At 38.6% G+C, this 26,106-nt stretch overlaps 1 protein-coding gene across 3 annotated transcripts; it reads left to right on the top strand.

Annotated features, from left to right (window-relative positions):
- Positions 1-28: 28 nt before the first annotated feature.
- On the top strand, positions 29-24,840 carry MARF1 (meiosis regulator and mRNA stability factor 1). Of its 3 annotated transcripts, XM_048321341.1 has the most exons (27): positions 29-44; positions 1,212-1,419; positions 2,963-3,631; positions 4,668-4,842; positions 6,198-6,424; positions 7,233-7,350; positions 8,042-8,214; positions 9,034-9,468; positions 9,996-10,165; positions 10,271-10,432; positions 10,665-10,854; positions 11,569-11,747; positions 12,664-12,744; positions 13,097-13,333; positions 14,451-14,570; positions 14,906-15,081; positions 15,326-15,546; positions 16,226-16,368; positions 17,626-17,759; positions 18,267-18,469; positions 18,954-19,181; positions 19,964-20,194; positions 20,304-20,516; positions 21,247-21,307; positions 21,403-21,543; positions 22,076-22,246; positions 22,382-24,840. In XM_048321341.1, the coding sequence occupies exons 2-27, from the start codon at positions 1,273-1,275 to the stop codon at positions 22,612-22,614; spliced, it is 5,238 nt and encodes a 1,745-aa protein (XP_048177298.1). In that variant the 5' UTR covers positions 29-44; positions 1,212-1,272; the 3' UTR covers positions 22,615-24,840. The 3 variants fall into 3 exon arrangements, with proteins under 3 accessions (XP_048177298.1, XP_048177296.1, XP_048177299.1); XM_048321339.1 differs by lacking the exon at positions 29-44 and having other exon boundaries at positions 266-1,419; XM_048321342.1 differs by lacking the exons at positions 29-44; positions 10,271-10,432 and having other exon boundaries at positions 266-1,419.
- Positions 24,841-26,106: the final 1,266 nt, after the last annotated feature.

Raw genomic sequence — 26,106 nt, 5'->3', positions numbered from 1 at the left:
GGCCGGGGGGCCGCGGCGGGCGCGGGGCGGCGGGGCCGGCGCAGGTGAGGCGGGCAGGGGAGCACGTCTGGGCCCCTGAAAGCGCGGGGCTGCTGCGGCAGCGAAGGACCGGCCCCGCACCGGACGGCCCGTCCTGCGGCCGGAGCTGCGGCGGCCTCGGCCCGGGGCAGCCGGAGCCCGGCAGCGCTCTGGGGCCGGTGGGGTGGCGTGGGGGAGGGTCGGTCTCGAAGCGCCTCGGGACGCAGAGGGAGAAGCGGGGGCTTTGGTGGTGAATGTAACGCCAACTCTTTTCAGTTACCGTTTTAATTCCGAAATTAACCGGTGCTATCAGACACATTCAAAAGTAACGTACTCTGGAGTTGTAGAACTGGATGAACTTGATACTGTATACAGCATAATTTTCGGATAGCTAGGATTGGCGTGAATAAGCATTTCTGCTTAAAGAAAAAAAACCCGTAAAACTTCTTTTGAGGTTAAAAACAATGCAGAGGTAAATGTAGCGCTATGTAATGTGTTGTATGGTTCTTGTGTTGAAGATTAAATACAAAAGAACCTGAAGGAGTGTAATCTAACGAATGCAGCACGTAGTTGGAGGGGAAGAAGACTTCATTGCTAACCACAGTTTTTCTCGTACTGGGCCTTAGGTTGCTTTGCTGCTTTGTGGTTCTGTAGAGCTAAGTTGATGTACAGTGGGACAGCTTGAGAACTAGCAGAAGTATTTGTAAATTTATTTTAATAATTTGAAGCTCTTTTTTAAATGCAAAATACTGTGTGTTTAATAGAGGTGTGTTATGTATAGGTTTTCTTAGCCGGTGGAAAAACAGTGAATATACAGCTCAATTCTTTCAGCTGAGTTCAGTTGCACCTGTTGTGTATTTACACTTGAGTTGTTCTTACTTCCTGGCTTGTCTTTCTAGGAGAGTGCACTGAAGGTTTGAGACTACTCTTTCATATCAGCAGCTGTGTGACTCCAGCTAATGCCATGGACCTCAAGGTGTTTCCCTTAGACTGGTTCTTCTGTGCTGCAGGTCACGAGGAGCATTCCTATATTAAAAAGGATAGTGAAGACCTTGGCCATGGGCATAATTAAATTTAACATAAATGATGCAGGTTCACTGATGGAGCAGTAGTGGAATTCTTAAGATCACCACGATTTTTCTGTCCTGCCTTAAAATTTATTTAAAGCATGGGGTTTTTTTGTTTCCCTTCAGCAGGTGGGAAGAATGAAAGGAAGGGGGGATGAAAGGATGTTGAACCTTTTTGTTTGGCTGTATGATGGAAGGAAACAGGACGGAGAACCTCTGCAATAGATCATTGGGATGGCTTCAGAGACAAGAGAATGATGCTAAACCATGGCTCTGGAAACTTTCTAATTGCTTTTCTGCTGCTGAGAAGGCTTTGCCTTGTAGTGCGAAAACGGTAATTTCTGCCTTCCCTAAGAGTATAGTTGGGCCCCCAGTGCAGAGGGGGTGGGTGGCTGACTCCAGTGGTGTTACTGACTAAAGGGGATTGGGGAGGGAAGGAAGAGGAGGCAGCAGTTACCAAGGTAAGTACAAAATCTGCCTGGGCATTTGAGGCCTTCAGTTGTGCTCACAGCACTCACACCAGTGTTGGTGAGAACAGGCAAGTTGCTTTGCTTGTCAGGCTTTATTTGCCACAGCTGTTTGGAATAATGCAACCGGCTGCCTAAAAGGTGTGTAAGGAGCTTCTGGAGAGCTCTGCCAAGTTATTGTTGAAGAGTAGAGTAGGGGAGGTCATGCTTCCAGTTTATCTGTTTAGTTTGGAGGCAAATATAGTTCTCTGAATTACTATTGTATAGTAGCTATAGCAGTTGTGGATACTGTTCTTCACAATGTCTTACTCCTTGTTTCCATTTCTTTAAATGTTCCTTTTCTGTAATGTACATAATTCTATACATTTAAGATGCAAAGGCTAAGGATTAGAAGGAGTAGTATAACACAATTAGGTACTTGAGCAAGTTAGCTCCAACTGTTAAATAACACTGATTCAGACACATTTAATCTGTCTTTAAGTAAAGGCATAAGAGAAATGAATGAGTGTGTTGCTGTTTTCACATGTTGGGGGTTAGGAAGGGAGCTGCCATGAAATCTGGAATTTGGTATATAAATCAGTTCCAGACAGATTTTTGGCAGAGTTTATCTTCATGAGATGTAGCATCAAGTAGAGAGGAATGGTTTTCAAGTTGAGTAATTAATTATTCATTCATGTGTACTAGAAAATGCATTAAATTCAATTTGGAAAATAAAAGTTGTTCAAAAGTTTTGTAGCAGTGTTCTGTGCAGGTTACCTCTACTGGCCTTGAGTATTCTATGCTTCTTTTAACCTTGCTTGGTTTTCACTGCTGGCATTTGTAAAAACTTTGTCTGTGCCTTTGTCTGTACATCTTGTTATCTTAAATCAGAATAGACAAAAATCACTTAGTTGTTGTGAAACTTTAGCCTTCTTTGCCCTCTGCTATATTACCTGCTTGATGTAATTTCTAATTTATTTAAGTCATACTCTTTTAATAAATTACTTTCAGAATTTTAATACAATTTTTAAATCGTTACTCAAACTAAAATATGATTATTTGTGTATCTGCAAATTGTGAAGCTTTGTCACATCCATCTGTGTTTGTTCTTACAAGAAATAAGGATCTCGGAGCTTTAGCCTAACAGTTTTCTGCTTTTATGATCCTGTTTTATGGACTCATTGCTATTTGGTGTATAGCTCTTTGGGTTTGTTGTTTCCAAAATCCACTGATACCAGTATACCTAAGACTGGCACACGTAACCGACGTGGTTCTTTTAATATTTTACGTGTTCAGTCAGTAAGGTAATAGTAATCATAAGGGTAGCACTTTGAATGCAAAATTGTAATAGTCTTAAAATACGCTCTTTTTACCCTATAAAATTATCGTTTTATTAATGTATGTGAGTGTAACTGTGCTTTCGTTTTCCAGAAAGATTACATGGAGAACAAGAAAGCTGCTGTAGACTTGAAGGATGCTGCATCTCCTCACTCTGGCTCTAAATTGTTTCCAGCAGTGCCGCTTCCTGATGTTCATCCTTTTCAGCAACAGCAATTACAGCTTTCCCCTGGCTCCAAAGTAAGCTGCTGTGCTCATGGCTCTGACTCTTCTTGTACTCCACAAATGCATTGTGGTGGTGGTGGTGGTGGAAACCTGATTCACCCTGGCACAGTATTAGATTCAAAAAGCACTGGGACAATAACTTGTCAAGTAGGGTCAGGATTTGCTTATCAGTCTGCATCTTCACTGAAGAACCCTTCAGCTAGAAGCAATTTGGCAGGAATTTCCAGTGAATTCTCTGGCATGTGCGTAGAAAACAGTGTACCTTCCTGTCAGCATCTGGCCTGTTGTGGAAAACTCCATTTCCAGCCCTGTCACGGTAGCGTGCACAAACTGCATCAGTTCCCAGCCCTGCAGAGCTGTCCATCTTCTGGCTATTTCCCCTGTCCCGAGTTCACGAGTGGGGCCGCGGGGCGCTTGGATGAGCACGTTGCACAGTCGGAGCTGACGTCACGCGCGTGCGCCAACCCTCTGCACCTAAACGTGGCGCCTCCCGTGTGTCTGAAGGGCTCTCACTACTGCACTGACTGCTTGAGCAAGGTTTGTACACCCCGTGGTTCTCCTTCCTCACTGTGCTATGTGGTTCATGTTGAAACTGTGTAACTTGAGCAAAACACCAGCCCCTGAAGGTGTAGCTTGCATCCCCCTAGTTGGTGATGCACAATCCAAGTGTACTAGACAGCCTTTTTGAAGCTGAGCTCTTTTCTGAGGTAACATTCAGTGCCATAGGAAGACAAAAGAGATATCACAATGTTTAGCCTACAGGGGATCTTTAATGTACTCAAGTGGCGTTCTAACTTCTTTCAAATCCAGTCATCTCTTCTTTACAGCTCCAATTAAACTGTTCCATGGTAGGGACTCTGAGAAAAGGCTAACAACAGTTAAGATGTACCCTTGGGCAGCTGATCAATAAAGAGCCATTTGTAAGTCAGATGATACATCTTATGCTACAAGGATATTCTAGTCCTGGTTTGAATGTGAATTTGATGGTTTGGTTTGATAGGTCTTTGTTCAGTCTTCCCAAACTTGTAATTTATACTTTAGTACCAATTTAGTAAAATTTAGAACTTGTTAGAACTGTGCTTGAGCATCACTAGGAATTTCTAGTGAAATAATATACTCAACTTTGCAGGATGTGTTACTTAAACTTCTAAGTTTGAGTTTCCAATATAAAAGTGAAATGTAATTTTAATGAACTAAATGGTGAATTCAGTATATTTGGAATTACCATCACACCTTCTACTCTTCATGTGCTGGTTTTGCATACCAGGTCTCTGACTGAGCTTTGTTGTTTGTTTTTTTTAGAGGATGCATATTAGTAGTACTTAAAGGTGACGTGTCTTGATATGTTGAGTTTAGTAGAATCTTTCTTGCATTTGGAAATCTAAAGCTGAATATGCTGGGATAGAAGGACAGAAGCTTCCTTCATGCCATCATACTGTTGTTAATTAGCTATGTAGAGTACATCTGAACTGGCATTTGTTGCAGAAGGGAAACTGAATGTTTCTAGCATGGATTAGCATGTGTTAATTTTGTATACTAAATGAACATGTATTCTGAAAAATTGTCCCAACAGCCAACCAGAAACAGCCTAGTTGATGCTGCTAAAATCTGGCCAAATATTCCTCCTCCAAGTGCACAGACTGCACCTGTTCCTATCCCAATCTGTAATGGCTGTGGAACCAAAGGAACAGGAAATGAGAAGAGTTTGATACTGGCAAGCAGCCTTGGCAAATCACCACAGAAATATGGTAAACCACGTTTGTTTGAAACTTCCATTTAGTTGATGTTCTCCTTTTAGATACTGTTGCACAGCAAGAGTTCTCTTAAATTGCACTGTTATCTGGAAACTTCTGTAAAGTCATAAAAGACTAAACAGTAAAAAAATATCTTGTCTCTCTTGAAAATTCATCACTTGCTTTTACATGTTTTGACTACTTAGTTAACTTACTGTATTGTTTGCCTTGAGTTTTGATTTTACTGTTATTGTTCTTACTGTTTTAAGAACTAGAAAAAGAAATTCTGCAGACTTGGAAGCTATTTTGTTCTGGTCATGTATAACGAAATTATCTATAGCCATAATTGAAAAGCATTTTCATAGCTCTGTGTCTGTTGTTACTCCATATGCAGTAAAGGTGTAACATTTGTAATTACAGTATAGCTTCCTCAAGTGTTCTTAAGGGGAAAATACTGTGTGAAATAATTGCATGGTCTTTCTACAGTGTTAGTACTGCTTCAATTACGAAATTTTATCTAGTATAAAAGTTATAAACTCTTTTAAAAGTCACAGAATATTAAGAAATTGATAGTTTTACTTTAAGACTACATCCATTTTAAGGTTTTTAAGGTGATACACCCCAATCAAGTGTCTTTACAAAATGTGATTCCAGTGAATCTTTTGTGTAACTAGTCAACATACACACAAACAAATATGATTGTCTGGTGTGCCTTATTTTAAAGTCTCAGGTAACATTAATTTGTAGCTTGTTCTTGAACTGTGAGGATTCTGTGTCATTCCTCGTGTTTCTTTTCTAGTTGTTTTGAGGGGAGGGAATGGTTGTATAATGTTGGTTCAAATTTAAATAGATTTTCAGAGTGCTGAAACACCAGCTTAGCCTGCAGTAGCAAAAACTCCTAAGCTCCCTCTCCTGAGCTGTAGGATACCTTTGTGTTAGTTGTATAGTGCCTTAATTTTCTGTAATTGCCATCATGATGCTGGTCATCTCATCCAGTTTTGTTTAGATTTATCTAATCCACAATGTGAATTTGAACAGTTTCCATGTTTTGCTTCTGTTGCTGATACAGCACCAAGTGTTAGGCAACTTCAGACAGTTTTTTGTGACATTTGGTAATTTTTAAAATATATTACTTGATTGTTTGAGAGCTTAAAGGTGAAGTCAAAGTTGTCTTGCATCTTTATCCGAACTTGATAGTGCCTAAATTTCTGTTTAAGACTCATGGTTTGTTGGATTCCGTAAGAAAGTAAAACTGAACTTGCATTCCTGGGCATGTTGTTCATAAGGCTTCCCATGTCTAGCATAGTATGCTAGGTTTAGCATTTTCAGTATTTGGAGATAAAATGAGCTGTGTTCTTCCATCTGCACAGGGTCCCCGGAAGTTGCAATAACAGGCCAAGTTCTGGAAAACTTGCCCCCCATTGGAGTCTTCTGGGATATTGAAAACTGCTCAGTTCCCACTGGCCGTTCAGCTATAGCAGTTGTGCAGAGGATTCGTGAGAAGTTTTTTAAAGGTCACAGAGAGGCAGAATTCATCTGTGTGTGTGACATTAGTAAAGAAAACAAAGAAGTCATTCAGGAGCTAAACAACTGCCAGGTATCCAACCAGCACCAGCTTGGTGTTCTTGCTTGAGAATTTGTGTACTTTGAGTGTGCCAAGAGTGATTATCATTCATTAAAGCTTTGTTCACTTCTGTGGGTTTATTGCATATTTAGTTTATGGTTGGGGTCTCTAACATTGATTTCTTTTTTCTCCTGCTGTGATATTTTTTAAAAGTGAATCTGCATTCCGTTTTCTGTAGGTAACTGGTTTAGCTTTAGTTTTAGTGTTCACAAGAGTGTTTTTATCTCATCCACTAAGATGTGGTGGAGTTTTTGTTATCCTTCAAATCTGTGACTAAGTGATTAACCTAAAAGATCTATGATTAACTTTTTTACTTTGTTAGTGAATACTGTGCTGATTGGTAAGGACGCCTGTAGATTAGTGGTATTGATTGGAGCACCTTCAATGCTACATATATTTTTCCATCAATACCTTCTGTTTCTTCATATTTTTTTGAACTTTTTGTGCTGGTTTCTATGTCAGAAATTACCACTTTCTAAATTGCAGGTATAATAACAGGTTGACAGTTTTTTGGCATGTTTTTGAGGTCTATGAATTGTGATCCTTTAAACAGAACAGCAGAAGTCACCCCAAAGACATTGCTGAACAAGTAGGGTTGAAGTTTAGTGCTCACAGAACACTTTTTGATCCCTACATGTTCCATTTCATGCATGTGTGCATTAATTTACCTAAATTAAAAGTGCATGCGAGAGCTTGTATTTTAAGTTTTTTTAAAAATTCCATTGAAGTAAGCACAGTTCACATTGAAGCTTTTCTTCAATGTGTCTATGTATTTCCACAGGTGACTGTTGCACATATCAATGCTACAGCCAAGAATGCTGCTGATGACAAACTCAGACAGAGTCTGAGGAGATTTGCTGATACACACACTGCACCTGCCACTGTGGTTCTTGTGTCAAGTAAGTGTTTGTGATACTCAGCTACAGTGCTGGCTTCAGTTCCTCTCTTCCATAGTATTTTTGCATATGACGCTATTTTGATTGCCAAGGGTGGTGTTTAGAACCAGCTTTAACTGAACTGCTGAAGAATTCTTAATGTCAATGGCAGCAGAGAAAAAGCAGGGAGAGTAAGAAGAGAACTTGGCTCAGTTTAGTCACTGTTATGATTTGGTGCCTTTTTGAGTATCAGTAGGTATGTGTCTGACTACTGTCTGAAGTTAGCTTCAGCAGGAAGCTCCTGAATTAAAACACATAAAGTTGTATTTATGATCTGAGAAAAATGTATTTGTTTTTAATTCTCATAGCAGCATATTATACAGTTAAATCTGCAATCCACTCAACTATTGAATTGCCATGTGATGGCCTTGGGTTTCTCCCTAAAGCTAAACAAATGTTTGCTATAGAAATATCCAGTACCAGTCCAATGCCCTGCTGATGAATTGCTACAAGCTGCAGTTAAAAGGAAGCCCTTGTCTTGAGACTGAATGTGAACTGCTGATTTTAAATAATGTCTGAGAAGCCTGGTAGCTGGTGGTGTTTTTTCATTGGAAATTTCTACTGGTAAACAGAACTTGAGTGAGATTTGTGGTTTTGTTTCTTCAATCAGATTTTTCAAGTGTTTCCTTGCCTATTTAATTTTTTTCGCCTCCAGCGGATGTAAACTTTGCTTTGGAACTGAGTGACCTGAGACATCGACATGGTTTCCGAATAATTTTGGTGCATAAAAACCAAGCTTCAGAAGCACTCTTACATCATGCCCATGAGCTTATTTGTTTTGAAGAATTTATTTCAGACTTGCCACCAAGGTTACCACTGAAAATGCCGGTAAAGATTTTAATTCTTGATGCAACAGACCTTCCCAAGTGTCAGATTGGAGTTTTTGTTGTAATTTAGGAGGAGAACAGGCTGAAATTATGTATGTGTTAGCTATGATGGGGAGTGATGTCTGCTGTGTATTTGGCCACTGTCTGTATTTCAGTTACTACCATATGAATGTTTGCTTTCTGCTTTAAGGCAGAAAGAATAAAATAATAAAATTATAAAGTAGTTTACTAAAAAACGGAATAGCAAAGTCACATTCTTACCAATAACTATTTTAGCAGATAATATACCTTACATGCTTTTCTTTCCCTTGCAGAAAATTTGGGTAAGAGCTCAGTTGTGCATTAAGACATCTTAGTGATGCTTTCTTAAGTTTTATGTGATTGTCTTTTCTTGGGCTTTTGTCTTCCTTGGTGATTCCCTCTGGATATGTTATGGTGTCTTTGTACAGCACTCATGACTTTTTCTTTCTTGGAAATAACTTCCTGACCTATGTTTTCACATGCATGTATAGAACATATGGGTTACTGGATGGTTAACAATGGTGCTTTCTCATCTGGAGAACTGATCAGGTATTGATCCATTGATCAGGGACTCTATAGTCTATTCTAACTTTAAATTATATTTGAGATGGAAGTTTGAGGGTCTACCGTGGTATGAGAGTTTTCCAAACAGATTGAGTGCTGCGAAAGGAGTAACTTGGTGATGGGATGGGGGTGGTGGGAGGCAGGCATGGTCACCAGAACCAGTGTTAAAACTACTGGGTTTGGACCAGAGGGTATTCTGGCATAATCAGACTGAAATCTTCCTCCCTTTTAACAGGCTTGTCATACACTGTTATATGTCTATAATTTGCCAACAAACAGAGACAGCAAAAGTGTCAGCAATCGCCTGAGGCGTTTGTCAGACAACTGTGGAGGGAAGGTGCTGAGCATTTCTGGAAGCAGCGCGATTCTCCGCTTCTTGAACCAGGAAAGTGCGGAACGGGCTCGGAAGCGAATGGAAAATGAAGATGTTTTTGGTAACAGGATTGTAGTGTCTTTCACTCCCAAAACCAAAGAATTTAGTGAAACAAAAAGCTCCAGTTTTGTGGGAACTGAGAAGGTCAAGTCTCCCAAAAAAATTAACAAGAACACGAAGCTGTGCCTCCTCAACAAGGACTCGAATGATCAGTCTGCTGGTACCAAAGGCTCTGCTGGGAGAGGATTCCAGATCCATGGATCTATCATCAAACCCACAAATGTCAAAAGTTTACAGGTATTGTTGTTCTGCCTTGTTCCGTATTCTTGCTGTTCCTTGTGTTCTGAGGATTGCTTCTGTTACAACTTTAACTTGTCAGTCCTATTAAATGACTAACTGTAATGTATGTTGACATTCCTGAATGAAAGCTGTATTCATCTGCTTGGGAAGCAGACAATTAATGTGAGGGTGGTTGTTGTTCCCCCTCCCTGCCATGTTTTTCTCAAATTGAAAATACTGCTGGTATTAGCTCTCAAATTCTTGCCACTTTTGACTTTTGCACTGGTGATGAGTAACATCTAGAGTGGTCCATATTCCTTGTTTTAAGGAGAAGTAGGGTTAGACCTATAATGTAGCAAAACATTTCAACTAATTGACAGTCTACTGTCTTCTGCTGCAGAAAATCAAAAATTCCTTATTATGAAATACCAATGAAAACACTATTAAAGAAAAAATGGTCAGTCACCTAGCCTTCCATCAGAAAGAAAGCCTCTGGCAAGGGATGTCTGGTGCTTTTATGCTGACCTTTTATCTGTTTCATATAGGAGCTGTGCCGCCTTGAATCAAAGAACATCAGTAGAAATACTGAAAACCAGCAAGAACGTTTAAGAGAACAAATTCCTTCTCCTCAGAGTAACTCTAATGCAGCAATTTCCATGTCTCTGGCAACGAAAAAAATGGGAGCAGGAGACTTGTCCTCCAAAAATAGTCAGAAGTATGTTTAAAAATAAAAATAGATGTTGATGTTAGTTACGTATTTTTTTAATGTAAATTCTGAAACGTGATGTTTTTTCTTTTTCCTACATATATTTGTAAATAGAAAAGAGACCTCTGCTTCCAGGAGCATTACCAATTCCCCTGTAGATAAAAAAGATAAAGATGAAACTGTATTTCAGGTCAGCTATCCCTCTGCTTTCAGTAAGTTGACAGCCTCAAGACAACTCAGTCCTTTACTGATGTCTCAGAGTTGTTGGTCGTCTCGGTAAGTGTTTGTCTGTCTTGGGAGGGGAAGTGAGACTTCACCAATATATACATTGATTATTGACAGCTGATTTGCTTGTGCTGGAATTTGTTTTGCCTGCACACACATACTGGGAAAATCCCTTCTAAGCGCTGTATTTGTGCGCTAGACCTGTGTCTGTTACTTGATTTTGAGATGTATATATTGGAATTGTGCAGTTACTTCAGCTCATAAATGTTTTTATTTTATCCAGGAGTATGTCTCCCAATCTTTCAAATAGATCATCTCCACTCACATTTAATGTAGTGAATCATACCAGTGGTACAGACTGCCCTGATCCTTTTGTAAATGGTGCAGACATTCAGATCAGCAACATAGATTACAGATTGTCCAGGAAAGAGTTGCAGCAAAATTTACAAGAAATCTTCTCAAGACATGGCAAGGTAAAGGCTCAAATATTTTTATTAAGTCTGTTTTTTAAATACTTCCTGTTTATGTATTTAGGGACATGTTTGTGGTTTAGTTTCAGGTGAGCAGAAGTAGAAAGGTGTTGAGAGCAGGACTTTTAAACCTTGTTAAAAGGATGGATTGTGGAGGGTTTTTTTCCTGTTAAAAAGACCAGATAACCACTTGTACTAGGTTTTTAATCTGTGTGTGGTCTTCTTAGATCTGGTATTCTGAAGTTTGGTATATAAAATTCCTACTAAGTGTCTCATTAGTATGTAGGGATGAGACTTAAGCTTTAACAGGATAATCTTTTTAAGCTGTAAAGCTGAATTCCTAATGTCAGCTTAAAAATCACAGTAAAAACTGTTTTGAGTCAGAAGTGATCAAAAGCAGGGAAAGTGTGAATTGGTAAAAAGCAGTTATGGAAGGTGAGGTCAGTGGTCCTATTTCTGTCTGATCTGTGGATGACATTTTCTGGCATAATCATTACATGGGAAGATGATGCTTGTGTTAATGAAATACCATCGACTTGCCTTAGGCTGGGATCACTGTACTTGGCTCTTGTTTGCATTGCACTGATGGCTGTGGTTCATCACTCCCTTCCCTTTAGTGTTGTATTTGGCTCTTGGCCAAAGCAAGACTGCTCTAGTGGTGACTTGCTTTGGGTTAATATTTTGCTGTAAATGTATGAGGTGTTTTCTTCCTCTCAGGTCAAAAGTGTGGAGCTCAGTCCTCACACAGACTACCAGCTGAAGGCCAGTGTTCAGATGGAAAACCTCCAAGAAGCCATCAGTGCTGTCAACAGTCTGCACAGATACAAAATTGGCAGTAAGAGGATCCAGGTCTCATTAGCAACGGGAGCTGCTAGTAAATCACTCTCTCTACTTAGGTAATAAGCACTTTGGTATCTTCTTAATTGTCCTAGTATGTATAGTAGCTGAGAGATGATTTAAAATACTGCTTAAAGGGATAATAGGGAAGTAAAGAAAAATCTGTTGTATGACTTGATAAATGTGTTAAATACAACTAGGCTGGTTTTTAGTTTAGCATTTCTGTACTGCTTATATTTTAAGTTCCATCTGAAGACTCTAGATCTCTGTTTAAGAGGGTTTAATAGCTGCACTACTATTCTTGCATAATACTGATATACCTTTAACTTAATTAGTGCAGCTGAGTTAAGATTACACTGGGCCATCTCTATTTCTTCTTTCTTTCGAGAAAGCGTGTGTGAATTTTGTTTTTGAGGGTGGGTACACAGTTGAACATCAGGGATACACCAGCAGCATTTCATTTGGTACGTGAAATATGATACAACTTAGAGTGCTGATGCTAGTGAGAACACAAGTGAGGTTTTTTTCTTCCAGAAAAGAAAACATTAGGAAAAAAGTTGTTGTCATTTCTCCAGGGAATGAAACTAGTGCTTGGACTGTAGAGTATTCTACACTTGTATACTACTTGCCATTGACTTTATTTCATTCTTGCCTGTTCAAAGTTTGTAATGTAATGACCAGGCTGATAACTTCTAATTCTGCAGCTTTGAGGTTTTTATAGGTGCTCAGATCTTAGCACCACCTATGACAGGTGCAACTCCTTCAGAGACCTGACCTGATGAACTAACAGAAGTGTTACTACTTGCACTCCCTGATCTAAAATGACAACTTTTACAGTGCTGCAATAGAAGGGGATGCAGTTTGTCCTGTTTCATTTATAGTTCATAAAATGTCTGTAAATATCTCACTAGTTTAGGCTGGAGTCTAATAACAGCAGATTAATTTTGTGCTAATGCTGCAAAACTTCTCTTACAGCTCAGAAGCAATGTCCATTCTGCAGGATGCACCTGCTTGTTGCTTGCCTGTGTTCAAATTCACAGAAATCTATGAAAAAAAGTGAGTTCCTGGTGGTTTCCCCTCCAGTGCTTCTAAAAAAAAGTCTGATCATGTATGACTTTTGCAGTGACTTAGAGAGAGTAGCAGAGTGGAAAGTTAGGAATTTTTGTTGTTAGGTGTTGCAGCATATTTTGTATCCAGAGGCAATGATGGCAAAACTGGCCTTTTTTAGAGGATTCTACTTTCAGTATTTTACTTAATTCTTTTGCATTGCTATGAATAGGTTAGTTACCTTAACATTTTGCATTACATAGTTTCTAGCATGTTCCCGTTTATTAAACAAAAAAGGCAGATTACAGCATTGCCTTACCTGCGTTTATAAAGTGCATTTATTTCAATCTTTCTCTTTTAGATTTGGCCGTAAGTTAATTGTCTCAGACTTGTATAAACTCACAGACACTGTGGCGATCCGTGACCAGGGAGGTGGGAGGCTCGTGTGCCTCCTGCCCAGCAGCCAAGCCAGGCAGAGTCCCTTGGGATCTTCACAGTCACATGATGGCTCCTCAGCAAACTGTAGTCCAATAATATTTGAAGAGTTGGAATATCACGAGCCTGTTTGTAAGCAGCATTGCCTGAATAAGGACTTTGTGTAAGCTGTGTATAAAATACTATAAATCTTACAAATATTTGAACAGCATTTATAGTGTACGGGTGTATTAAAGTCGAGGTGTGTGTTCTCATGGTGTGCTCCAGTCATTCCTCATATGTTCACAAGAATTAAGTCAGGCAGAAAATAGCGAGATGGGCCATTGAAGTTTCTAGACAGCTCTCATGGGTTAGTGTGCCCAGGTAAGAGAATTGTGTTCTAGCACAGGTGCCAGGACTTGAACACTTCTTTAATGGAAGCTGGAAGGTTGCCTGCATTTCTCTGGTTATGTAGGAAGGTTATACATACTAGAGACTTCTATTACCTGAATTTCATTATGTAACTGTAGCTGATCATTCTTCCTTGTCCTCCAGCTACATTTAGTGATTCATAGTGAGCTGGAGGTTTCCTGAAGCCATGTATTAAGTTTTTTGTGTAATTCAACATTTGCCAGGTTGTGCTACTAGAGGAGTTATTAGGTGTTCATCTTGTATGTGCTGCTAAAATTTAGTTTGAAAGTTTTAATAGGTAATAAAAATATGGTCTTCTGAATGTTACTTCTGTAAATTTGCTGTAGTATTACTACAACCCTAGGGTATCGCCGTGTCCCACAGCCATAGGGAGGGGGAGAGAAGATCCAGCAGGCAGGAATTGTGCAGCAAGATTGATTTATTGAATTATTTTACAAACTCTTTTGTAGACTTTTTTCTTCATAGTCTAATTGGACAAAGGATCAGCCACCCCTTGGGGTGATTGGCTAAAATCCTAGAATATCCATTGTCAAAATATTTTTCTACTGTACCATAAACAAGACTTTTCAAGGCTGCAGGTGGCTTGGTTGTTTACATAGCTCTGCTACCTCTTCTGTGAGAGAGAAAAGTCTCTCACGGGCTTAGAAAATAGCAAGAAAATCCTCGCTAGCAGCATTTTTGTATCTACACTGTAGCTGTATTACTTCTGGGGAAAACATGATGAAAGTTGCTTGTACTGTGCTACAAGTGCTGTTGTCACTAGTAGCAGTATATTACATGCATGTAGTATGTTTACTATGTGAGCACAGATACTATGTTAAAGCTGTGTGTAGAGTAAGCATAGAAACTTGAACCTCTTATTTTTGCAGTGAACATGAATTTGATCCAGATTCTTACAGAATTCCTTTTGTGGTTTTGTCTCTGAAGACATTTGCTCCCCAAGTTCACAGTCTTCTACAGACACATGAGGGTACTGTGCCTTTACTAAGGTAATGTATTTTTATTTATGTTTTTAGTAAGGTCTGATAGGTTGAAGACTTCAAACCTTATGGAAATTACCAGTTGTATATAAACTCAGTTCTTAAATAAAATGGTATCCTTTATAGCAAATTAATGCCCTATGAAGTGATTTCTTTTAAAATTCTTGTTTAGCAAAAACAGCACACTTACTTAAAATATGCATTTTATGAAGATTTCTGTAATGTGTCAGTAAGTTGCTGAAATCTCTTACTCATGAAGTGTTTCAAAATAACAGTGTTTTTAGGACAATTTTTATAGTGGTATTTTAGTGTATAATGGAAGATTTCTTTTTTTTCCTCCAAAGTTTTCCTGATTGTTACATGTCAGAGTTCAATGACCTTGAAATGGTGCCAGAAGGCCAAGGTGGTGTTCCTTTAGAACATCTGATTACCTGTGTTCCTGGAGTTAACATTGCCACTGCCCAAAATGGCATTAAAGTTATCAAATGGATACATAACAAACCACCACCTCCTACTGCAGGTAAATATTTCTGCTTAAAACTTTTTCTCTGAACTAATTTTTTATGCTAAAAAATTAAACTAATAAGTTCTGTTAATAAACATGTATAGTTGTTAAACTTTTTATAAGGAGAAACTTTCAACTTTCAGCTTGAAGGTTCATACTTATTTTCCCCTATGCTGTAGCTTCAATCTGGAAGTACAGTGCAGTGGTTAGTGGAAGAATACTAGTGAAAGGTACAATAATATGACTTTTTTCTTTGTAGATCCTTGGCTTCTGCGTTCCAAGAGCCCTGTAGGTAATCCCCAGCTCATTCAGTTCAGTCGAGAAGTGATAGATCTGCTCAAAAGCCAACCATCCTGTGTCATCCCTGTCAGCAAATTCATCCCAACATACCACCACCACTTTGCAAAGCAATGCCGAGTGTCTGACTATGGCTATTCCAAATTAATGGAGCTGCTGGAAGCAGTGCCTCATGTGCTGCAGGTGAGTGATGTGATACTGGCCATTTTGACCAGAATTGTAGCTGCAGCTATCTGAATTCCTGGTTGCTGTTGTAGATTAGATGCTGGGCAATTACCTAGTGCCCCTTGAAAGAGATGGTTGACTGAACCTTGGTGGGTGTGTTCTTTCTTGAGATGCTGTTTCTGTGCCTACCCTTTCAAAACAACTTCTGGCAAAATTAACTCTTCATATAAGCCTCAGGAATAAAGTTTGAAGCTACTTTTAACCTCTGGTAGGTGCTTGGGTAAAAGTTTTTAATTGTGCTGTGTGCAGCATAAGAAGACTAAATGCTGAGTGCTCATGAGTTGGGCTGAGATGTGTAGCCTGTGGCTTGAAGGGATTTCTGTGAGAAATAAGTCATGTGACCTTATTACAAAACTACTGTGGTCACGTTAGCTTACAACTTTGAAAAGCAGTTGGTTGTAGAATTTTCAAATAACCAATGCAGATGGGCAGAAGTTGCAATAGCACTCATGGATGAAGTATTGAATTTCTTGAGGGGATAGTTCTTAGTACTGGAAGTGGGTGGCTTCATGAGGCTGTCATTCCAGATGCTGTCTCTATTATATTCTTTTTCTAGCCTACCTGTACTAATATTGGCTTTTAAATACCTCTTACTGAGGATACTGGATGTGAGTGACTAAATCTGATTTTCTTTCAGATTCTTGGCATGGGTTCCAAACGCTTGTTAACGCTAACGCACAGAGCTCAGGTGAAACGCTTCACTCAAGATTTACTGAAGCTGCTCAAATCCCAGGCCAGTAAGCAAGTTATTGTGAGGGAATTCTTGCAGGCTTATCACTGGTAAGTTATCCTTAATGAAACAAGAACAACTGTGCAGGGCATGTCTGTTAAGGGTGATTTTAATACCTAGTGCAAGAGGAGTCAGCACTTAAAATCTTAAAACAAAACTGTGGCAGCTACATTGCATTTTCACTGTTATGTGGAAGTTTACACTTCCAGTGGAAACAAAAACTAAAAGCTCTCTGCCGTATTTTACTCCTTCCCTTAGTACTTAAGGTTCATCTAATTTCATTGGGGTTGGAAATGGGTTACTGTATTTCATTAGCCCTCTCTGGAGCCATGGCTGCAAGGTTGGATTTAAGCAAGTGGGTCATGGCACATTAACATGAACAGTAAAGGGAAAACTTAGTGTTAGGCTTTCTTCAGAAGGAAATATAAAATGAATAGATTAACGGTCAGGAGTTACTTTTACTGCTTTAACTGGATGTAGCAGTGGCAAAAATGAGGAGTAATACCTGTCAGGAACATTCTGTTCTAGCATGATAAAAAATAGGGTATTTGGGTTTTTTTAAGAATTAAGATTGATGCTTTCTTTAATATGAAGATAGAAGGTAATAGTTAATGTGCTTGAAACCAACCATGACATATTAGAACTACCTATGAATCTGGTTTTGAATGTGTGCTGTTGTAAATTATGTGCCAACAGTTCCTTCTTGGGAGTGCGCTTTCCTATTTCCACTCTTGGCAAAAACACATTATTGGTTGTTTATAAATCTACTTTATGTAGAGTCAGTGCTGGCCACTTGTTGAATAGAAGTGTTTGTGAAGGGTTCTTTCTCCTGAGAGATTTTGGTTGGAGAGATGGGAAGAGTAAAACACATTTTAATATATTACACAGTATTGGGAAGCTTAATACGATATTTTCTAGGAGATGGTCTCTGCCTTCTCTTGGGACCTGTTCTTGTTTAAGAGTGTATGGCTGTAACTATTAAGCAGATACAGACTATTAGAAGTGTAGCCAGCTGGAGCTGTATACACAGCATAATTACATGTTTCCTAAAGCACTTTAAAACCACTGGTTGATATATACAGCTCTTTGTTACACTGTTCATATGAGAGTAGATCTTACTTCTCTGGTTTAGAATGGATTTCTAGTTTCCCCTTAGTTTTCCAGGCTAGTATTATTGCCAATGTGGAAATTATCCTTACTTTTTTTAGGATGTGAGGCTTGCTTTCTCAACTCTCAAAACAATGTATTTTTTGCCTACACAGCATGCATTAATACTTGTATTACACACAAATTTTTAAAATTTTCAGGTGTTTCTCTAAGGATTGGGATGTTACTGAGTATGGAGTGTGTGAACTGGCTGATATTATATCAGAAATTCCAGATACAACCATCTGTTTGTCACAGCAAGACAATGAAATGGTAATTTGTATTCCCAAAAGAGGTATGTCCATGAAACTTTCTTGTGCTGTTTCTAAACAGATTGTTCTTGGACTATTCTAAAGCTTTAGTAACTCAAATGTGTAGGAGTGACTTGGATTTTTTTTATAATTGTCTTTCTACCTTTATAACTAAGTTGCTAAGTTCTAGCAAATCAAGAATGTCATTCTCTGAACACTTGTAATAGGACAGGAGAACAGGACAGGTGGCAAAAAACCGGTGTTACTACTTTTGCATGTAGTTGTGCTTTCTGTGGTATGATTAGAGTGTGGATTGTTTCCATACAGAAAAAACCCAGCATATTTGGCTATTTGAAACCTTCTAAAGTGCTAATAACCTTCTAAACATCTAAGTCTAGTAAAGGTCTCAGTGGTAGAAGAAAAGACTGACTTGGCATAATATATGATCAGGCTGAAAACCAGCCATTGTGTTTGCTTATTATATTCTGTTGCATTTTGTAAGTCTGTTGAGGTGTAGCTCTTGCTTTTTTTTTTTTTTTTTTTAATTTTAGAACGTACCCAGGAGGAAATTGAAAGAACCAAGCAGTTTTCCAAGGAGGTGGTGGATCTGCTGCGGCACCAGCCCCATTTTCGAATGCCCTTCAATAAATTTATTCCTTGTTACCACCACCACTTCGGGCGTCAGTGCAAACTCGCTTACTATGGGTTTACAAAACTACTTGAACTCTTTGAAGCCATACCAGATGTCTTACTTGTAAGTCCTAAAATCATAAACTGGACAAAAGCATTTTTCTGGAATATGTACAACTGTTTCAGCAGGGGTTATATGTCTCATAAACTTTATTATGAGGTATAAACTGTGCACCCGTAATGTTTAGACAGCTGTATTTAAGAAAATCTTATATTAATGCTGTTTTGGTAAAGTCCATGGTTTTGAGCACAATCAGGAGGCTGTTTGTTAACAAATTAAAAAAAAATACAGTGCCTCAAAATCTGAGCTAAGTTTTACTAAAGTTCTGTTCAGTTTGCTTTTAAAAAGTTAGCTATTTAGCTGCTTGTTTTGTTGTATTTCAGAAGTTACATGGTTTTGCTTTGCTGTAGAAACAGTTTTTGAAGTGGCTGAGCCCTGGTACATAGCAAATGCCTGTCTGCCGGGCCTGAGTTTCAGCTGAGGCTTATGACTTTGTTCATCCAGACTCCATCAATCACTTCAGCAGAGTGTCGCTTGTGTTTTCTAGGTACTGGAGTGTGGAGAGGAGAAGATTCTCACCTTGACAGAGGTGGAGCAGGTGAAGGCAGTGGCTGCCCAGTTTGTGAAGCTGCTGCGGGCGCAGAAGGACAATTCGCTGCTGCTGGCGGATCTGCTGCCTGAGTACAGCAAAACCTTTGGCTACGCCCTGCGCCTGCACGACTTCGACGTCAGCTCTGTGCCAGCCCTCATGCAGAAGCTCTGCCACGTTGTAAAGGTAACCTTTTGGCCCTGTCAGTTATCCCACTGGGAGGTGTGTAGGGCTGTGTTAAGGAGTTTCCTGTCTCACAGGACATGGCTCAGTATGTGCAACAAAATGTTGTTTCTAGAGTATGGCATTAAGTCAGGAAGGGGAAAGTCCAAAAGGGTTTTATATGTAGTTTCTATATTCTTATGATGTTCTCTTTGTTCTTTTGTAACCTTGCAGCATTCTCTGGGAATACTCATGTTTATTTAGCAAATAATAAGTACAAAATTCTATTTTAGTACTTATTTTAACAGTATAAATTTATTTTTTCCCCCACCTGACTTCTAACTGTGAAAAACAGTTTTCTAATAACTGTAGTAGTTTTTCAGTCTTCTAATGCTTTCAGTTCTTTACTTTTTTTTTTTAGCTATGGTTTGAGACTTTGAATGTAAATACATAAGTGGTCTTCTATGCCGATGGAAAAGAGAAGTTGCAATTACATGGATGTGGGCACATTGGTTTAGTTGCTCCAGTTTTGTTGACTTAGCAGCTGGTGTTAGGCCGGAGCTCAGTCAGGACCAACTGGCTTGTAACAAAGAGTAAAATCATACCTAGCAGTGGACAGAATTCTGCTGTACAGGTCTTGTCTATTTAAAGTAAATACTTCATGTAATAAGCTGCTTGATTTTTGTGTGGTTTTGGCTAGGGGAATGTCAGATACAGCTATGCCTAAATAAACCCCAGCTATACATCTTTTTTATAAATCAATCTCTTCTGTGCCCCCTACCTTCTTTACCAATTAATTTTTCTAGGTGGTTGACACAGAATCTGGCAAGCAAATTCAGCTGATAAATAGAAAATCTCTGCGGACTCTGACTGCCCAGTTGCTGGTTTTGCTGATGTCCTGGGATGGAACATCCTTTCTCTCTGTTGAACAGCTTAAGCAACATTATGAAACAGTCCACAGTACTTCACTTAATCCATGTGAATATGGATTTATGACCTTAACTGAACTCCTGAAGAGTCTGCCTTACTTGGTTGAGGTGTGTAAGCTCTTGCCTTTCTGATGTGTTTGAAAAGGCCTTGTGTCTAGAGGCTATGGAAGTGTGTGCTCTAATTCTTTCTCCTTTTTTTTTTCCCTTTTTCTGCTAGGTTTTTACCAACGGTGCAGCAGAAGAATATGTCAAGCTTACAAATCTGTATATGTTTGCAAAGAATGTGAGGTCCTTACTTCACACCTACCATTATCAGCAAATTTTTCTTCATGAGTTCCCAGTAGCATACAGCAAATACACAGGAGAAGTGCTGCAGCCTAAAGCATATGGATGCAATAATTTAGAAGAGCTCTTGGGAGCAATTCCACAGGTGCGAAGAACTCGGTTTTGCACAATTACTTTGAGATTTGTGCATGGATTGAAAGTAGTTACACAACCACAGTTGGTTAGTCGGGGCGAATTACCGGAATAATTACCTTCTTCAGGGAAGCTTACACCAGTTGTATTTTTAATATTCAGAGACATCTGGGAAAGAAAAAAAAAACAAACCAGCACATATGTTTTGGTGAAATTTTGCTTAAGAACTGTTCCTAGTAAGGCTGTAAACAACCCTGGCATCTCTGAGGGAGAGAATTGATTTTCTGTCTGTGTGAATGAATGGTTGTACAGTACTGAACCCTCATTTTGATCAGAGTGCATTATTGGGTTTGGGAGTGAAGAATTCTGGGACCTTGTCAGAAGCACCATGTTCTTGTCATCCACATATCCTGACTGCTCTGGGATAATTTTGTGACCTAGTTTGTGGCTATAATATTTCCTTTAAGTAAGTCAATCTTTCTGAAGAGTGACAAAATGGAATTTTTCAGCTCCATGTTTACACATTTAGTTTCATTAATGTATATTTAGTATACTTTTGGGCACTATGGCTTGCCTTTGGTATCAATTACTTGGAGCCTTTACTTGGGTAGTATAGTACAAATTAGCAGTGTGATTTCGTTTACTGTTAGCAATAATGTCAGAGCAAAGCTGGATGAAAGGCAGTGAGCAGATGCTTTGAGTTTAGCATGTGCTGATGTTCAATTCTGCTTCCTTCTCAATAGGTGGTCTGGATTAAAGGACATGGCCATAAGAGAATTGTAGTCCTGAAAAATGATATGAAAAGTAAGCCATTTCAATTTTGAGCAGTATCTTAGTTTTTTGGAGTTTTTTAAGAGGCAGCTTGAGTAAACTAATGAAATTAACTTGCCTTTTTGTAGCTCGTTTTAGCTCACCTAGTTTTCCCCCTGCTGATCATGTGGATGATCATGGAAATCAACTTGCTGACAGTAATGGACATATTCTGGAGACCCAAGGATCCACTTCATCAATGGAATTAAACCTAGGAAGGCCTAGCAATGGTAATGCAAAATTGATTTATATAAGAAATTTATTGTCTTAGGGAAAATAAGCAGAGTAATTGCAGCAGCATGGGGAAGGGTGAGTTACTAAATCTCAGCTAGTATTAATATACATTTTGGCTTGAAAGCTGCTTGAACTTCTCTGAGTTTGTGGTTAGGCTTGTGTCCTGAGCTGTCAGTGTATAAATGTGTATGTGTGTGTATATATATATATATAGCTGCTGGGTACTGCTTCCCATTGATTTGGTGGAAATTTAAGTCTATAGACATGAAGCTAATGGGGGGGGGGGGGTCCAGCAGCAGCTTCTGATAGCAGTGTCTCCTGTATTGTGATGAGAATTTTGTGATGCTCTTGATGTGACAAATCTGAGGTTAATTAGCATTAATTAAATTAGCTTGGTGTTAGTATTTCAAATAGTGCATAGTTGTCAAAGCTTCAGATTTGCACCTGGAGACTTTACATTTACTTGTGACAATAGTGACACCTTCACAGCTTACAGATACTCTGAAAGATGTTCCCTTATTTTCATAGCTTCTAATCAAACAGAACAAGAACTCCTTTGCCTCACAAATACATCTCCTGTCGACTTGCTGTGTGAGCCAGTACCTTCCTGCCTGCCATCCCCCCAGCTGAGACCTGATCCTGTGGTTCTTGAGTCTGCAGACCTCATCCAGTTTGAGGAACGCCCCACACCCCTCCCAGGTAAGAGTTTGCTTCCCTATGTTGCTTCAAATCAGGCTGAGGTTTTTTTTAAGTATTTTGTTGCCTAATAGCAGAGAAATATTCTTTTTTACAAGAGCAGAGCCTCAGTAAATTGAGTTGTCTTATTTATTTTAGAGATAATGATTTTAACAGAAGAAGAAAAACAAAGAATTGTTACCACAGCTCAAGAAAAGTTGATCTCTGGTTCTGTGGTGTCTGACACCACAGAGAATGCTTCAGTGCCTCCCTGTCAGTCCTCTGAAACCCAAGTAAACAAAGAAGCAACGGACAGCCCGGCCAAAAAGCAACACAAAAACAAGGTCAAATTGGCAGCAAACTTCTCACTTGCACCTGTAACCAAGCTTTAACTCTTTCTTTTTAGTGTGAAAGACAAATACCTATGGACTGTGCACAAAGTAAAGCTGTTTGCTAGCCCATGTGTATTTTAATGGAAAACCTAGAGGAATTAATTTGTATTTAATGTATCCTGTGAAGATTTTGTTCCTTTTACACTGAACACAGCTGTTAGCAGAGCAGATTTTTTCTATTATTTTCAAAAAAATCTGGCATTTGTTAAATTATTCTTAAATTTTACAGGTTTTCATAAATGTGTTCAGTAAAAGCAAAATATTAATTCAACAAACATGGAACAGATTTTATTTTCTTTAAGCCTTGTTGGTAATGTAATCATAAATGTAGCATATTGTATTCTATAGGCTGTTGCTTACTGGTATTGTTTCAGACAGTATTAATGAAATGCATGATTTGTCTTTCAAAAGCCTGTTGAGAAATTTTAACTCGCTGACCTGGAATGACAAGAGTGAGGGGAGCTGATTGCTCTCCAGAGGGGAAACTTGTTCTCTGACCTTTCAGATGACTTGTAACTGCATCAGAAATGCCTGTCTAAAGATGTCTGTAGAAGATTATGTGGGTCTTGTGTAAAACTTGTTTTAAATGTTTGTTTGCTGTAGCTTTCAGTTCCATTTAGGAGCTCTCTAGGATGCTGATGCTTTAAGCTTCCCTCATATTTAGTTTGTCTGGTATGGGTTTGGTTAAGGAGGAGATTGTCTTGATGTCATGAGTGTAAGATACAGACACACACATTTTCATTGTGTCTAGAAATGAAGTTAGGAAGATTCTGATATTTCTGAAATATGCATTTAATGCATAAATTACAGATAATGGAGCAGGTCTTATTAAAGTGGTTTGTGATGGGAGGTATTGATGCTATTTCCACCTGTAAGGAAAGTTCTAGCTACATGTGGAAATGCTAAGGTTGTTCTGCTTAACCTTGTTTTCTATTTTTAAGCATGTTCAGTAAATGGGAAGCTCGTTCTTTGATGTGCTGTCTTTTAGCTGTGTCTGTTTTTATTCTAAGACTTACTCCTAGTGTTGGAAGCTTTTTGAATTTGTGGTATCTTGTGTTGGCTTTTGCAAGGGCCAGCTTTGGGAGAGAGGTTAAGTCAGTGGATGACCTTAACTCTAGTTAGCAGAATTGTCCAGTGTGTGAGACTTTATACCCATTCTGGGTAACCATGGCATTTACAATGGGTTGTATTTGCCAGGCAGCAAATAAATTGCTTGTAGTCTTGAAAGAACCTATACTAGAAGTTTTCCACTGGCCAACTGAATATTTTTTTTTTTAGATGGATTCTATTGTAATATGCAAGAGATGGAACACAGGCTCTATTTTTTCAGCCAGCAGCAGGAAATGCCACTGAACAATGGCTATAGACAGAATTTTACTAGTCAGATCTTGTTATAAAATCTTTTATATTTAGGCAAGTATTACCAGTAGTGAGTTTATAGCTGTTGTAAGTGCAAAGAAACACTGGGAAGTTTTTCTGAGCATTATGGCACAGTATTTTGAGTCCATAGTAAACCTCTACAGACATACTGCTATAGAAGAAGAAATTTAGAAGTAAGCTTTCTTGGAATGTTTTTACTGAGTTAAATGCAAGAAAATCTGCTTTCACCTTAATTTTGATAAGGTTGACAGTGATCAGTCTAGATCTTTGTTTCAGAAGAGAATGCATGGGAGAAGAGACCAGCCTGAAATTGTATTTTCATGAGATGCAGCTACAAGTCATTTGGAGTACTGAAGAAAACCAGGTTTTTGCTTCAGAGGAAAATATGGTATTTATCCAAGTAAAGTGGTGGTTATACCACATGTGGAGGTCAGCATATCTTATCTGGATTCATGTGTGATTCTGCTGAAATTGCTGTTTGAAAGTAATAGAATAATACTTTTGAGAAGTTGTGTTCATAGTGTAACAAAATAGCTAATTGAATTGCAATATATTTTTTTATCCAAAGGGTTAAACAAATGATGTGACTTACAGATTTAAAAGCTTTGCAACCATGAAATTCTTTATTTAGCAAATAAATGTACTACTTCAGATTCATGTTTGTTCAAAAGAATATGTCACTGAAGCCCTCAATTTATGCACTATTTTTTTTCTTGGAATGGGAGAGAGAAGAAAGACTTCATTTCTTAGCTGTCTACCTTGTTTGGACACTTTCTTTTGTGGCTCAAGTGCTGTTTTGTGTGTTGGGACCAAACAGTTGTCAATAAAATTTTCAAGCAAGCATAACTCTTGTCCTTGTCTGAAGACTTGAAAAAAAACCCCACCCCAGTGTGCCCTGGAATATGTAACTTGCTGTGTCATGTTAAATTTAATTATTGAGACTGAACAGAGAGCTGGGGTTTAGTGAAAAATAAAAAGAAACACCATAAATTCTGGAGAATGAGGCTTTTCCCAGTTTTTGCAATTGAGCTGTTTGCAGATGCACTCAGTGTCCCTTACTGCCCTTCATGCAACATAATGTTTAGGGGTTTTTTAAGAAGCTGCATTATCAGCCTAAAGAGAAAAATATAGAAAGGGAGTGTAAATTCAGCAGTTGGATGTCAGGTGTTCCTCCTCAGTGTCTCCCTTTGAGATGCTAAAATTGTTGCAAATAAGGTCATGTGAATGTTAATAAAGTTAACAAGTCACTTTTGAGTTATAATAGCTTTGTTTTCCGGCTTGCTGAAGATGGTTATTATCCAGGAACGAGAAATCTGGCACATTTCTTTCACTGGAGTGTTTTGAAATTCCAAATCTTAACAAAACAAAAAAAGGCAACTAAACTGAACTGTTTTGTCTTCTCACAGCATCATGGACAAAAGTAAAGAGCTGGATGAGCAGCTCCTGACTTTATCTTTTTTTTTTTGGGGGGGGGGGGTCGTTTGGGCTGATTTTGGTTTTTGTTTTATAACATATTCTCACTTAGCAGAACTGTTAAGTGGAGTCTCCTAGAGTAAATGTCAGGCCTGCTGCAGATAAGCAATCCTTTGACCTTACAGAATACTTGTTCAGTAAACAATTTTAAAGTAACTGCCTAAAAAACTTACCAGGAAACTCTTCATAAACAGTGTAATAAATATCCCTCTTGAAAATAATGAGTATTCCTCTTTGAAAGGAAGAACAGGCAGTTTATAGAAACTTCCCAGAGCAGCACCATAAACCTCATAATCACCACTCTGTAATTTCATTTTTCAGTAGTTGTGAATGTTTTTAAGTAAATGAAGGAGTAAAATCCCTCATAGTACCTAGTATGTGATTACCTTCAAAAGATGAGTTTGATTTTTAAATGCTGCTTTGGTATTGTGCTGCAAACATTCCCACTCCTTTCATTCTCATTTTACGTTAAGCCATCTGTTTTAAGTTAGCAAAAAAGTCATTATGGAAAAAACTGTCTTTTTTCTTTCTAAAATTAACATGGCTTGTTTTGCCTGCCATAATGTAACAGCCTCGTTGCATGGTGAGCTATGGTTTAACTCCTATTAAAAGGAGCCTTTTTCTAGCAAGCATTACTTT

Source organism: Corvus hawaiiensis, chromosome 16, assembly GCF_020740725.1.
Source record: "Corvus hawaiiensis isolate bCorHaw1 chromosome 16, bCorHaw1.pri.cur, whole genome shotgun sequence".
In the NCBI taxonomy this organism is placed as follows: domain Eukaryota; kingdom Metazoa; phylum Chordata; class Aves; order Passeriformes; family Corvidae; genus Corvus; species Corvus hawaiiensis.
The sequence above is the reverse complement of the archived record's forward strand: the minus strand, read 5'-3'. Positions and strand labels throughout refer to the sequence as shown.